The sequence below is a fragment of the Petaurus breviceps genome, unplaced genomic scaffold (assembly GCF_028583685.1).
Source record: "Petaurus breviceps papuanus isolate PSGF00001 unplaced genomic scaffold, PetGlider_PUasm1.0 90825, whole genome shotgun sequence".
Classification (NCBI taxonomy): domain Eukaryota; kingdom Metazoa; phylum Chordata; class Mammalia; order Diprotodontia; family Petauridae; genus Petaurus; species Petaurus breviceps.
In genome coordinates, this window is record NW_027187353.1 from 835462 (window position 1) to 848540 (window position 13079).

Below are 13079 nucleotides of genomic sequence, written 5' to 3' on the forward strand. Positions count from 1 at the left end.
GGTCCCTTTGCACCTAGTAGGTCCTTCATAATTGTTGAATTGAAATTGAATGTCCCCCTGAGTGGTTAGACTTGGTATAAAAAAGTGCATGATTTACCTACAGCAGGGCTTGGCCTTCATGGATTCAGTGCTGACCTGTTTTTACTAGGCTTTTTGGAATAGTTGGAGCTACAATACTGCCATAAATACCAGGCATGAATCTAGTGAGAACCTTTGTTGAAGTACTAATTTGTTACGTAGAATTCTGAAATACTGGATGGTGTGAATTTAGCCGACTAGAAGCCTGTAAAATGGTATTGGAGTGTCTTTACCTGATTGTTACAAAGGAGCGTGCAAGGAAAGTCATCAATTAAACTAGTACAATGGCAGAGCTTTTTGTCAGTCACCAAAATACATTTTGGCTATTTTCCTTTTATTTTACGTGGAGAAGATGATAATACTGTGAAATATTTAATTCTTGGTGACCTTAGCTAGGATTATGTTTAGGGAGGATGAAATTTTTCCTTTATGAAGTATTTAATAAATGCAAATTCTCTTTAGGTTAACAAATACCTCTGAGACCAGCTCGTATTTTATTTTTCAAACAAAGGAAATAGACTAGATACCCTCTTCTCTTGGTATTAATTGAGGATACAAATAAGCAATTTACAGCAGAGTCGGAATACATATGTTTGAAAAGTTAGGAAATAAAAGCAACAACATTCAGATGTTTGATTACCTAATGAGGGTGTTGGGGTGTTTTTGTTTCTAATGATCAGATGTATTTGAATGAATATTTGTTAAAATCCTCAACTTTCCTCCTTCACATACAGGGAAGAGTTTCTTTTTTGTTAAGGCAATGATTTATTTTCCAGAATTTTGCTGGAAGATCTTTTGCATGAAGCATGGAAGTCCTCCGTCCACAGCTTATAAAAATTGAAGGGCGAATTTACAGGAAGAACTTTATACAAGAACAGACCTATCAGCATGAAGATGAAGATGAAGATTTCTATGGAGGTAATAATACCCCATAGTCAGGTTAGAGATAGGCTATTCTCTCACTTTCTTGGTTCCAGATAAGACTATTCTTTCATACCATAGCAGTGATACTTTGTTTTAGATATTTGTCAGCACCTAGCTTTGAGGATAGGACTTAGCTAGGCAGCCTAAATCTTCAGACTCCTTTAGGGGATCATTGTCAAGCTTCACATAGATCTGTGATTTTAACAGTTAGGGGTACTTAATCTTGGTGGAAGCTGACTATATTGTTTATAAATAAAGGTGTATTTCATCTTTGGTAATTTAGCAAAAGGTAGTTTATTCATATCTTTCATATGAAATTGGGTTTCCTGAATTGTTGGTATTTACTAAGCACCTATCGTGTACAGATTCTAGATTCTGGGGGAGATACAAAGGTTAGTTAGGTAAGACTGCCTTGGCAGTGGATAGATAGATAGATAGATAGTCTGACAGTAAGTCAGTAAACATTTATTATGTATCTGTTATGTACTAGGCACTGTAAGAGCTGGGGGTACAAATATGAAAAACAGACAGTCCCCATTCTCAAAGGGCTTACAACCTAATGGAGGAAGACAGCGTAAAAAACTGGAGGGTGGGGGAAAGGTACCTAATGAGGTCAGGGTATGGTGGAGAAATCAGAGATGTCCCAGAGTAGTACAGCCACATGAGGAATTATATATGTATATGTTGATGTGTGTATATGCAAATCATAATAGTACAACATCCTAGATAAAGTTTAGAATTAGGATACTCTTGAAGATGACTACTGTTGTAGGATTTGGAGTCAGGTGTGGCATTAGGATTGTAGTCCTCTCATTTTACAGTATATAAATATATCAGGTCAAAACATTCTGTGAAGAGGAAATGAAAGACCATTACTAATTCTGGGGTGACCTTTTTTTAAACTTTAAAGTATAGATAGATATTCAACAGGTGTGTTGGAACATTCCAAGAATAGGATTTGACATGAGCAAAAGCATGGAGAGAGGAAAATGTGGGTCACCTGGGGGGGATGCCCTGAAGTCTACTTTTTTACTGTAACTAAGAACATATGGTAGGAGAATAAAATAGTATGAGAAGACTGTAATTCTAGTGTGTTACCAAATTCTGAAGGGTCATAAATACCAGGCACAGGAATTTGAACTTTACTCAGTAGAAAATAGGGAGCCAGTGAGAGAAGAAGAAGGGGTTGTTACATTTTTAAGTGGATAAGGTACTGGACTTGGAGTCAAGAGGATGTAGATTCAAATCCCTCCTCAGACACAAACACTTTGTGAATTAATGCAGGCAAGTAGCTTTTCTCAGCCTTAGTTCCTTACCTCTAAAATGGAAATAATAATAGCTGTGGCACTTGCCTTGTTAGGGTGTTTGTGAAGATCCCAAGAGAAAATGTATATAAGGTTCTTTGCAAACTTTAAAAAAGTGCTACATAAATATTAGCTGCTGTTCTTATTATGGAGAAAGTGACTTGGGTCTGTGTCTCTTCTGCTCCCTTCTGCTGGAAGTCTAACCTTTTGGGGAGCATCATGGACCACTTTGGTAGTCTGGTGAAGCCTGTGGACCCCTTCTCAGGATAATGATTTTAAATAAATAGTTGAAGATTTCAACTTATTTGTTGAATTTCAGTTAGACATTAGTGAAAATAAAGATGTAATTTTTTTTCCTATCCAGGTTCACGATTTCCTGCAGTCTATCTCTGGAACTCTTGTGAACCCCAGTTTAAGAACCCTTGAATTTGAAAATCTGGATTTGAGTCCTGGTTCTGGTACTTAATAGCTACATGATTTTGGGCAATTCTCTTCTCTTTCCTTATTTATAAAATAAGGGCACTGCATTAGTGTGCCCATGTTGTTTCTGTGGTTCCCTGTTGCCATGAGGATAATCCACAGTCTCTTCTGTTGGACATTTGAAACCCTCTATAGTCTGACTGACTCTAACTCACTTTTCTCAGTTCATCATGTATCACTTTCCTTCTTGCACTGTCTTCTTCATTCCTCATGGTCCATTTATAGTCTCTTTATCTTTGCATAGACTCTCTCATGTCTAGGTTGCATTCCTTCCTTACCTCTTAGGACTCCAGGCTTTCCTCAAGCTTCAACTCAAGTGCTATCTTCTAATTCTAATTACATGAAACCCTTCCCCTGCCCCCAAACCTCCATTGTTAATGTTCTCTTCCTCCACCTTCCTCAGATTGCTTTGTCTACATTTGTTTGTTTCCATGTTATTTTTCCGTAAAGAATGTCTGCTTCTTGAGGGCAAGAACCGTTTCATTTTTGTCTTTGTATCCCACAAATAGTGGGTGCTCAATATTTGTTTACTGAATGAAAAAATATTGAATGAATGAATGACTTCTAGAGTCCCACCCGGTTCCAAATCCTTCAGTCCTCTTAGCCTCCGAGGACATTTTGAGGTATCAACTTTTTGAAGCTGTGGTATGTTGCAGGTATGGTTTTAGAGAGGCACTTGAGGAAAGAGTTTTAAACTCAGACTCAGGAGAGTCCTGCCTCTGACAGTAACTGTGTGACTTTGTACAGATTACTTAACCTCTGTTTCTTCCTCTGTAAAAGTAAAATAATTTCCATAGTTTCCACCTTGCCATTGTTATGAAGATCAAGTAAGATAAAATAAAGTGCTTTTTAAATTTAAAGCACTATATATATATATATATATATATATATATAAAAGCTATGATTATTATTATATTAAGTTTAGTTAGGTTTAATTAGGTTTGAATCACCAAACAGTATCATTCAGCCACTCTGATAATGTTTCCTGTTAGTCTGCAGGTCCTTCCATTAGGCCTGTGATATACTTTTGGGTGAGGTAGTTAAAATTCCTTGTTTCCATTGGTCCCCTGGGTTCTTTTCCAGACTGTCATTCCTAGAGTTAGGCCCTCTTAGATCTTTGAGGTTTGGAGTGCTAGATGATCAGGGCCCTTGTATGGTGTCTCAGGACAGAGTGCTAAGGACCTTGTAGTCCTTGGGTGCTTGGGCTGTCCTGGTCTGAGCATTGCTGTGATGCATTGGTCACTATTGCTCCTTGGGGCTTCCAAAGCCCTCACACTGTACTTTTATGATTACTCTAGGATTTTCCGTCCTCCTTAGAGATTTTTTTAGGGGAGCCCTTGACTCTTGCTGCCTCATACGCAAGGTTTCTCTGGTTACTCTGGGAATCTGTTGATTTGATTGCTTGCATTGTACTGCTGTACTCACTTGGCATGCTTTCCTATTGCCTTTGGGCTTCTGGCTCACTTTTTGTGCAATTTGTGGGTGGAAGAAGTTGATTACTGTAGTTTCTCATTGAATTTCTGGTAAACAACATATTTTTGGATTCTGGTTTCTAATGCATTCTGCTATTCGCTTTTGTTTTATGAGTTCATCTGATTCACATTCGGTTATGATTACTTACTGTGCTTTTGCCTCTATCCTGCTTTCTTCTGTTTATCCTTTTCTCTTTTTATCTTGTCCTCCTCTAAAGTCTGTTTTGTTTCTGACCATTTCCTTCTTTTATCTGCTCTCCCTTTTATCAACTTCCCTTTTCTTTATCCCCTTCCTCTCTTACTGGGGCCATCTCATGTTGTCCGGTTCCATATCTGGCCACTGGTCCCAGGTGGCTCCGGAGGAGAAAGTGAAGCTGGTGACTTTGCATAGTCTTCACTTAAAACCAGTTCACTTGAAAGTCATGGCTTTATCTTCCTGATGTTATGGTCCTCTTCGAAAATGAAGGACAAACCACAACCTTTGAATAGTATGAGCTGCCCCACTGGGGACCCAACTGATGAGTTCCAGTTGGGAACTGATCCTGTCCTTCCCTCCCCTTCTCCTCCCCTCCTCTTCCCTTCTGCTCCCCTCCTCCCCTCTTCTCCTTCCCTCTTCTCTTCTTCCCTTCCCCTCCTTCCCTCCCCTCTTTTCCTCCCCTTCCTCATCATCTCTCCTCTCCGTCATGCCCTTACTTCCTGAGGGTGCCCTCCCCAAAGGTATTTTGAAGACTGAAAAAGACCTATATATCTTGGGGTTTATTGCCTAGATTTTTTTCTTAAAGACATACCTTAAACCCAAATTCACTCTGCCTCTCATTGATCGACCAACAACAGGTTCCTACCCGAGCACCACTTAATGGTTGTTGTTTGGGCCCTGATGGATCAGAGTGAGTATAAATAGAAATTGTTTCTTCTTTGGCCAGAAACTCTGAGGATCTTTCCCTCCTAGGTTATTTATTTATTCATTTTGGATTAAAGGGGCCATCCCCTGGATCCCTTCTTAAACAGTGCTAATCACTGAGTGGGATTGCCTCAGTCAAAGTGAGAACTCAGAAGGACCTTAGTTTAAAAAGGCCAATGTCTCCCTACCGCATCCTGGGCTGTACCAGTTGTCCTGATCTATATCTGGCCACTGTATACAGAGAGCTCCAGAGGAGAAAGTAAGGTTGTGACTTTGCACAGTCCTTCCTCACTTAGAACAAATTCACTTGCAAGTCATAGCATCGCCTTTCTGATGTCATGGTCCTCTTTGAGAATGAAGTACAAACCACAATCCTCTCCTTTTCTGTTGGGTGGGATAGATTTCTGTTACCAATTGACTGTGTGTGTGTACTTTTTTCCCCCCTTTTTTGAACCAATTTAGATGTCAGAAGGGTTCAAACTTTTCCCACCTTCAGGGGGACTCCCATTACCTCATCATTTCCCCCACCACTGTATTTGTGTGCTTCTTTTATGTGAGATAATTTTTCCCATTCTTCTCCCTTTCCCATTCATTCCCCGGGCATCCCTATCCTCACCTATCCATTTTTTTTTTACATCATCCCAACATAATCAACTCACTTTCTCATTCTCTATGTAGCATCCTTCTAAGTGCCCTAATAATGATAAAGTTATTAGATGATACATGTATCATCTTCCCATATGGAAAGGTACACAGTTTAATTTTATTGAGTCCCTTATGATTTCTCTTTCATGTTTACCTTCTTTGTGTTTCTCTTTAGTCTTATATTTGAAAGTCAAATTTTTTTTTATTCAGTTTTGGTCTTTTCATCAAGAATGCTTGAAAGTCCTTTATTTCATGAAATATTCATTGTTATCTTGAAGGATTATACTCATTTTTGCTGGGTATGTTATTCTTGGCTGTAATCCTGTCTCTTTTTCAGAATATCATATTTCAAGCCACTCCAATCCTTTAAGGTTGTAGCTGCTAAATCATGTGTGATTCTGACCATGGCTCCATGGTATTTGAATTGTTTCTTTCTGGCTGCTTTAAGTATTTTCTCTTTGAGCTGGGAGCTCTGAAATTTGACTATAATATTCCTGGGAGTTTTCATTTTGGGATCTCTTTCAGATGATTGATAGATTCTTTCAATTTCTATTTTACCCTCAGGTTCTAGTATATCAGGCAGTTTTTCTTGATAATTTCTTGAAATATGTCTAGACTTTTTCTTTCATCATGGCTTTCAGGTAATTTGATAATTCTTAAATCTTCGCTCCTTCATTTATTTTCTAGGTTATTAGTTTTTCCAATGAATTTTTTCTCATTTTCTTTTATTTTTTCATTCTTTTGACTTTGTCTTATTGTTTCTTGATGTTTCATGGGATCATTAGTTCCATTTTTCCATTTATAATTTTTAAGAAATTATTTTATTCAAGTGAGCTTTTGTACCTCTTTACCATTTGGACAATTCTTTTTTGTTTATAAGGTGTTATTTTCTTCAGTATATTTTTTTTGGCCTCTTTTACCAAGCTGTTAATTATTTTTTCATATTTTTCTTCTTTTGCTTTTGTTTCCTTAAGTTTTCCTCTACTACGCTTATTTGATTTTGAAAATAATTTTTTAGCTCTTCCAGGAATTTTTGTTGTTCTTATGTCCAGTTCGCATTTTTTTCTTTGAGGTATCACTTTGTAGGTGCTTTGACTTCATTGTCTTCTTCTGAGTTTGTGTCTTGATCTTGCCTGTCATCATATTAGCTGTTTATAGTCATATTCCTTTTTGCTGTTGTTGTTTGCTTATTTTTCTACTCTGTTTCTTTACTTGGAACTTTATTTTAATGTTGGACTCTGTTGGGGGTGGGGGGAGGGGGTTCTGTCTTACCCTTCATGCTTTTTTCCCCACTGATGTTTTCAGAGCTAATTCTAGGGTTTTGAAGTTTCCAATGCTTACTACTCCCTTGATCTGCACTCTTGTCCTTCCTCAGGAAGGGCCCGGCCCTGCTTCCCTTGAGACTGGAAGTTATACTGCCCTTCAGGGCTTCCATTCCCTCTTGATATAAAGTGCTCCTGTATAGGCAGTAGAGTTGCCAAACAGCATATGGTAGCGCAGGGGTACAAACAGCTAGTACAGGGGTATCCTGTAGTCTCTTTCTGACCAGTTGCCAGATCCCCTTTCCATCTCTGACTTGAGTGCTCCTGAAGCTATTTTTGCTTCTATCACCACCTCTTAGTCCCACCAGTGGTATTTCATCCACCTGGACTCTAGGTCAGCCTCATCATTTGTATTACAGATCCCTCTTTCTGACCCATGTTATCTTGGGCTGGAAGAGTGTGTCACTCTGGCCTTTTGTTGACTCTGCCACTCCAGAATTCTATTTGAGCCATTATTTTAAAGTTGTTTGGAGGGGAATGTTGAGAGATCTCAGCTGAGTGCTTCTCTACTTCACCTTCTTGGCTCCGTGCTCCTCTCTTTGGCTTTTTTAATCATTATTCAGTCTAACATGAATTTCGGGGTTTTTCAGGAGTAAGTACGTATGAGCTGGGCAGTTTGCTGTAAAGCTTCTCTCTTGGCCAGAAGTCCCTGCAGATCTTTTAATATTTCAAGTATGCTATCGTAACTCTTGTTTTGACCATCTGTTAATTATTTTCTCTAGCAATAATAATAATATTTAGCAATTATATAGTACTTTAAGTTTTGTAAAGTGCTTTATACATGCTATCTCATTTGACTCTTATAGCTCTGTGAGGGAGGTGCTGTTATTATCCCCATTTTGTAGATACAGAAACAAGCTGAGGGAAGTTGAGTGACTTGCCTAGGGTCACTTAGCTAATTGGAGGCAGGATTTGAATTCAGATCTTCTTGACTCCAAGTCTAGCATTCTTTTTTTTTTTTATTCTGAATTTTATTTATTTATTTATTTTTTTAATTAAATTTTGCTTATTTTTAGTTTACATCATTAATTTCCACAAGATTTTGAGTTACAAATTTTCTCCTCTTCTTTCCCCTACCGACCACCCCAAAACAGCGATCCCATTATATACCCCCTACCCCAATCTGCTCTCTCTTATATCCTTCCCCATCCCCCCTCTGACTTTGCAGTAGGTAGGGCAAGATGGATCTCTATACCCCAGTGCCTGTATATCTTATTTCCCAATTGCACGTAAAATATATATATATATATATATATTTTTTTTTTTAAACATTTGATTTTAAAACTTTGAATTTCAGATTCTTTCCCTTCCTCCCTCGTCACCCACCCTTACTGGAAAGATAAGCAATTAAATATAGGTTGTATGTGTGTAGCTATGCAAAACATTTCCTTAGTGGATATATTGTGAAAGACTGACTATATTTCCCTCCATCCTATCCTACCCTCCACTTGTTCTATTCTCTGCTTTGACCCTGTCCATTTTCAAAAGTATGTGCCTTTTTTTGCCTTTTTTTTTGGAGGGCAATTGGGGTTAAATGACTTGCCCAAAGTCACATGGCTAGTTTTTTTTGGTGTGTGTTAAGTGTCTGAGGCCGGATTTGAACTCAAGTCCTCTTGACTCCAGGGCCAGTGCTCTACTCACTGCACCACCTAGCCGCCCCAAAAGTGTGTGCTTCTAACTTCCCTCCTCCCCAACTTGCCTTGCCCTCCATCATCCCCCCTTTTATCCCCTTCCCCACTACTCTCCTGTAGGGTGAATTACCCTATTTAGTGTGTGTCATTCCCTCCCTAAGCCAAATTCAATGAGAATAAGGTTGACTCATTCCCTTTTGCCTTCCTGTTCTTCCCCTCCATTGTAACAGTTTCCCCTTGCTTTTTCTATATGAGATAATTTACTCTATTCTGTCTCTCCCCATCTCCTCTCATTATATTCCTCTGTCACTTCTCAGATTTCACCTTTTAAATATCATCTCTTCCTATTCAATTGATCTTGTGCCCTCTGTCTATGTATACCTGTATACATATATACACACACTCACATATGTATTCATGTGCCCATATACCCTCCTATATAGACATATATATGTATGTATACTTACATACATGTATACATATATATGTACACACACATTTATATTCCCTTTAACTATTCCCATACTGAGAAAAGTTTCATAACTTACAATTATCATTTTTCCATGTAGGAATCTAAATAGTTCAACTTTGATAAGTTCCTTATGATTTCTTTTCCCTGTTTACCTTCTCATGCTTCTCTTGCTTCTTGTATCCGAATGTCAAATTTTCTATTCAACTCTGGTTTTTTCATCAAAAATGCTTGAACGTCCTCTATTCCTTTGAATGACCATATTTTCCCCTGAAACATGATACTCAGTTTTGCTGGGTAGGTGACTCTTGGTTTTAATCCCAGCTCCTTTGACCTCTGGAATATCATATTCCAAGCCCTTCAATCCCTCAGTGTAGAAGCTGCCAGATCCTGTGTTATCCTGATAGTGTTTCCACAATATTCAAATTGTTTCTTCCTGGCTGCTTGTAATATTTTCTCCTTGATCTGGGAATTCTGGAACCTGGCTATAATATTCCTAGGAGTTTTCTTTGTGTGATCTTTTTCAAGAGGTAATCAGTGCATTATTTCAACATCTATTTTGCCCTCTGGTTCTAAAACATCAGGGCAATTTTCTTTAAGAATTTCTTGAAGGATGATTTCTAGTTTTTTTTTTTTTATTATGGCTTTCAAGTAGTCCCAATAATTTTAAAATTATCTCTCCTAGATCTATTTTCCAGGTCAGTGGTTTTTCCCATGAGATATTTCACATTGCCTTATATTTTTAAAATTTGTTTGGATCTGTTTAATCGTGTCTTGATTTCTCATAAAGTCACTAGCTAACATTTGCTCCAATCTGATTCTGAAGGAATTATTCTCTTCAGTGCGCTTTTGAGATTCTTTTTTCCATCTGGCAAATTTGGCTTTTTAAGGCATTCTTCTCTTCATTGCCTTTTTGGGCCTCTTTTGCCATTTGAGTTAGTCTATTTTTTAAGGTGTGATTTTCCTCAGTCCGGCTGTTGACCCTCATTTCGTAATTTTCTTGCATCATTCTCATTTCTCTTCTCAATTTTTCTTCCACTTCTCTTATTTGGTTTTCAAAATCCTTCTTAATGTTCTGTATGGCCTATAACCAACTTGTATTTTTCTTGGAAGCTTTTGGTGCAGGAGTTCTGACTTTGCTGGCTTCCTCCTGTTCCTTGCTTTGATCCTTTTTGTCCCCAAAACAGGAGTCTAATGTCGGATTGTTCTGTTTGCTTTGCTTCCTTTGCTTGCTCATGTTGCCACTCACTTGACTTTTGAGCTTTTTGCCATAGTAGAACTCTGCTTCCAGAGAGGGGAGCTTTGTCCCAAATTGATAGGGTTTTCTCAGCTGCTAGAGCTATTAGTGCATGATCTTAATATATATATATATATAGGAGACAGCTTGTTGGAGAAAAACTTTTAAGATAATTTTTTGCTTTGTCTAGTCAAATACTTTTTGTAATCACAAGCTAGCAAACCCAGTAGGGTATTGCATTTTCTCTCAGTTGTATAACTCTAAATATGTGATCTTCTGTGGAAAATCATCTGAAAGTTTGCTAGTTCTCTTTTTGTATTTTTTTATCATTACCGTGATACATGAATAGCCCATTTCCATAAACATTTTATTGAGATAAGAAATTAGGCTTATGGGTCAGTAGCTGCTGATGTTTTTCATTTGCCTTTTTAGTATTTTAGGGTCTGCTATTTGTCAGGCACTGTGCTAAGTGTTGAGGATTCAAAGACAAAAAGGAAACAGCTCCTCATCTCAGTGTGTTTACATTCTATTGAGGGAAAACACCATTTACACACATTAGTATATACAAAATAAATACAAAGTATTTTTTTGGGGAGATTATTGATTACTAGGGAGCTTGGGAAAGGTCTTTTGTAGGAGTAATACTCTCTCTAATCTTTTCCAGTCTTTGGAATTCTCTGTTTTGTGAAATTTCGAAGACTAAGTTTTTAAGATTACATTGCTTCCTGCACAGATTTCTTCTGTCAGATCTAGCTTAGAGCTGCCTGCCTTTAAATCCAGATTCGGGCAGGAGCTGGGACCATGGAAGAAGAACCATGGAAGTTTAGAGCCAACCTCAAGTCAAGAGGAAAAGTCCTCTTACCAGATGCTGAGAAGATTATGATTTACTGTGACTTGGGGGTGGACAACTTTGACCTTTGAAGGAGGCTTGCTTCTTAAGGATGATTGAATTAAGGACTTACTAAATGATTGTACTTTGTTTAAAACTATGTGGCCCCTTTGGTGAAAAGTATGTGACCACTTTTTGATAACTTGTTATGTTATAACATTGTGATCGCTGTACTTTGATTTCTATGAATGTTTTGCTTTGATTCAATGCTGAATAAATAGAGAGTTCACTATACTATGTAATCAGAAACTTGAAGCTGTTCACAACAGCAGTTCTCTGGAAAGTTGCTCGTGCTTGGCTTTATACCATCCTTCCTTACTTCATCTTCTTAAAATGTAACTTTTACTTGGGGACTGGAGTATTAGAATCTGAATGCAGCAGTTCTATTTTTAATGACCTTTTTTCTTTTTGGTCTTTTTTGGGATACTCAGTGCTTAGCACAGAGACTGGCACATAGTAGGTGCTTTAAAATGCTCATGGATTTGATGGTACTATAGAATTGCTGGCAGATGTGTTCTATTTTGTGTTTATATCTTATTCCCTTTCTATTTTCCTCTGTAAATGCTTTTAGGATAATTTTGCTATTTGGATTTCAGTGCCACACTTTCTGCTGGCTGGTTTTCCACTCCACTGCTTTGTGAAATAATTCTCTTAGTATCATAGATTCAGAGCTGGAGGGGACTCTAGAGCTCATTTAGTCCAACTTCCTTATTTGACAATTTAGGAAATTTGAGACTCAGAGACACTAAGTGATTTCCCTCAGGTCTCATCTGGTCAGTAGCAGAGCTAGGATTCAAGCACAGATTCCATAATTTTAAATCCAGAGCTTTCCCCACCATACTCTGTTATCCATCACCCTTCTCCATAATATTTTGCACAGGAGCTTATCTTTTAAACTAGTTTGCATTCCATTTGGCAAGGAAGTTGAATTTACTGCCTAAGGTGGTTTCAGGACTCTTGGCTTCCTCAGTATGGAGAACTTTTTGTATAAATTATGTGTTTAGACCTGTAAAATCATTGGTGTGAACTTCTGGTGAGGAAAACTCCCTTGGGGCATTGAGAGATTAAATGACTGGCACAGGGTTACAAGACCAATGTGTTAGATGCAGGACTTGAACTCACTGTTTCTTGACTCAGGGTTCTTTACTCACTATTCTGTGCTGGGTTTTTTTTTTTTCCATCAGTTAAATTTCTGATCATGATGATTAGAATGAATTTCTTTACTTTTTTCTGTTTCCAGTTTTTGATTTCCATCTTTTTGTCTCAACAGCTTATTTAAATAAAGCTATCATAACTGAATGCAGCTTTCTTTTAATTCAATAGTGATTTTTTACCTTGTACTCTAACCAGTTAATGATCTGACCTTCACATGGGTATCTGGTTTTGAAATAACACCTGGGGGTGGCTAGGTGGCGTAGTGAATAGAGCACCGGCCCTGGAGTGAGGAGGACCTGAGTTCAAATGTGGCCTCGGACACTTAACACAAAACTTGCCATGTGACCTTGGGCAAGTCACTTAACCCCAATTGCCCTGCCTTCCCCCCTCCAAAAAGAAAAAAAAAAGAAATAACACCTGGGTTAGTAACTATTTTTTTCTATATAATTTGTAATTAGAAGTATATACATGTGGTTTGAAAGCTAGTCCATTGACTTAATACAACAGGACATATATAATATATTTTATCTATCTATCTATCTATCTATCTATCTATCTATCTATCTATCTAT

General features: G+C 37.8%; 1 protein-coding gene across 7 annotated transcripts in view; it reads left to right on the forward strand.

Annotated features, from left to right (window-relative positions):
* The window catches only part of ASCC1 (activating signal cointegrator 1 complex subunit 1), a 154547-nt gene that overhangs the window by 630 nt on the left and 140838 nt on the right, over positions 1-13079 (forward strand). For 4 of the 7 annotated variants that reach the window (XR_011165065.1, XM_069071080.1, XM_069071083.1 and 1 more), the window contains exons 2-3: positions 855-996; positions 2671-2764. Coding sequence is in view for 6 of the 7 variants with exons in the window: in XM_069071080.1 (XP_068927181.1) it covers positions 967-996; positions 2671-2764 (124 nt within the window). In the remaining variant the exon portion in view is untranslated. The remainder of the gene's footprint in view (positions 1-854; positions 997-2670; positions 2765-13079) is intronic. The other 3 variants (XM_069071085.1, XM_069071082.1, XM_069071087.1) reach the window with 1 other exon arrangement.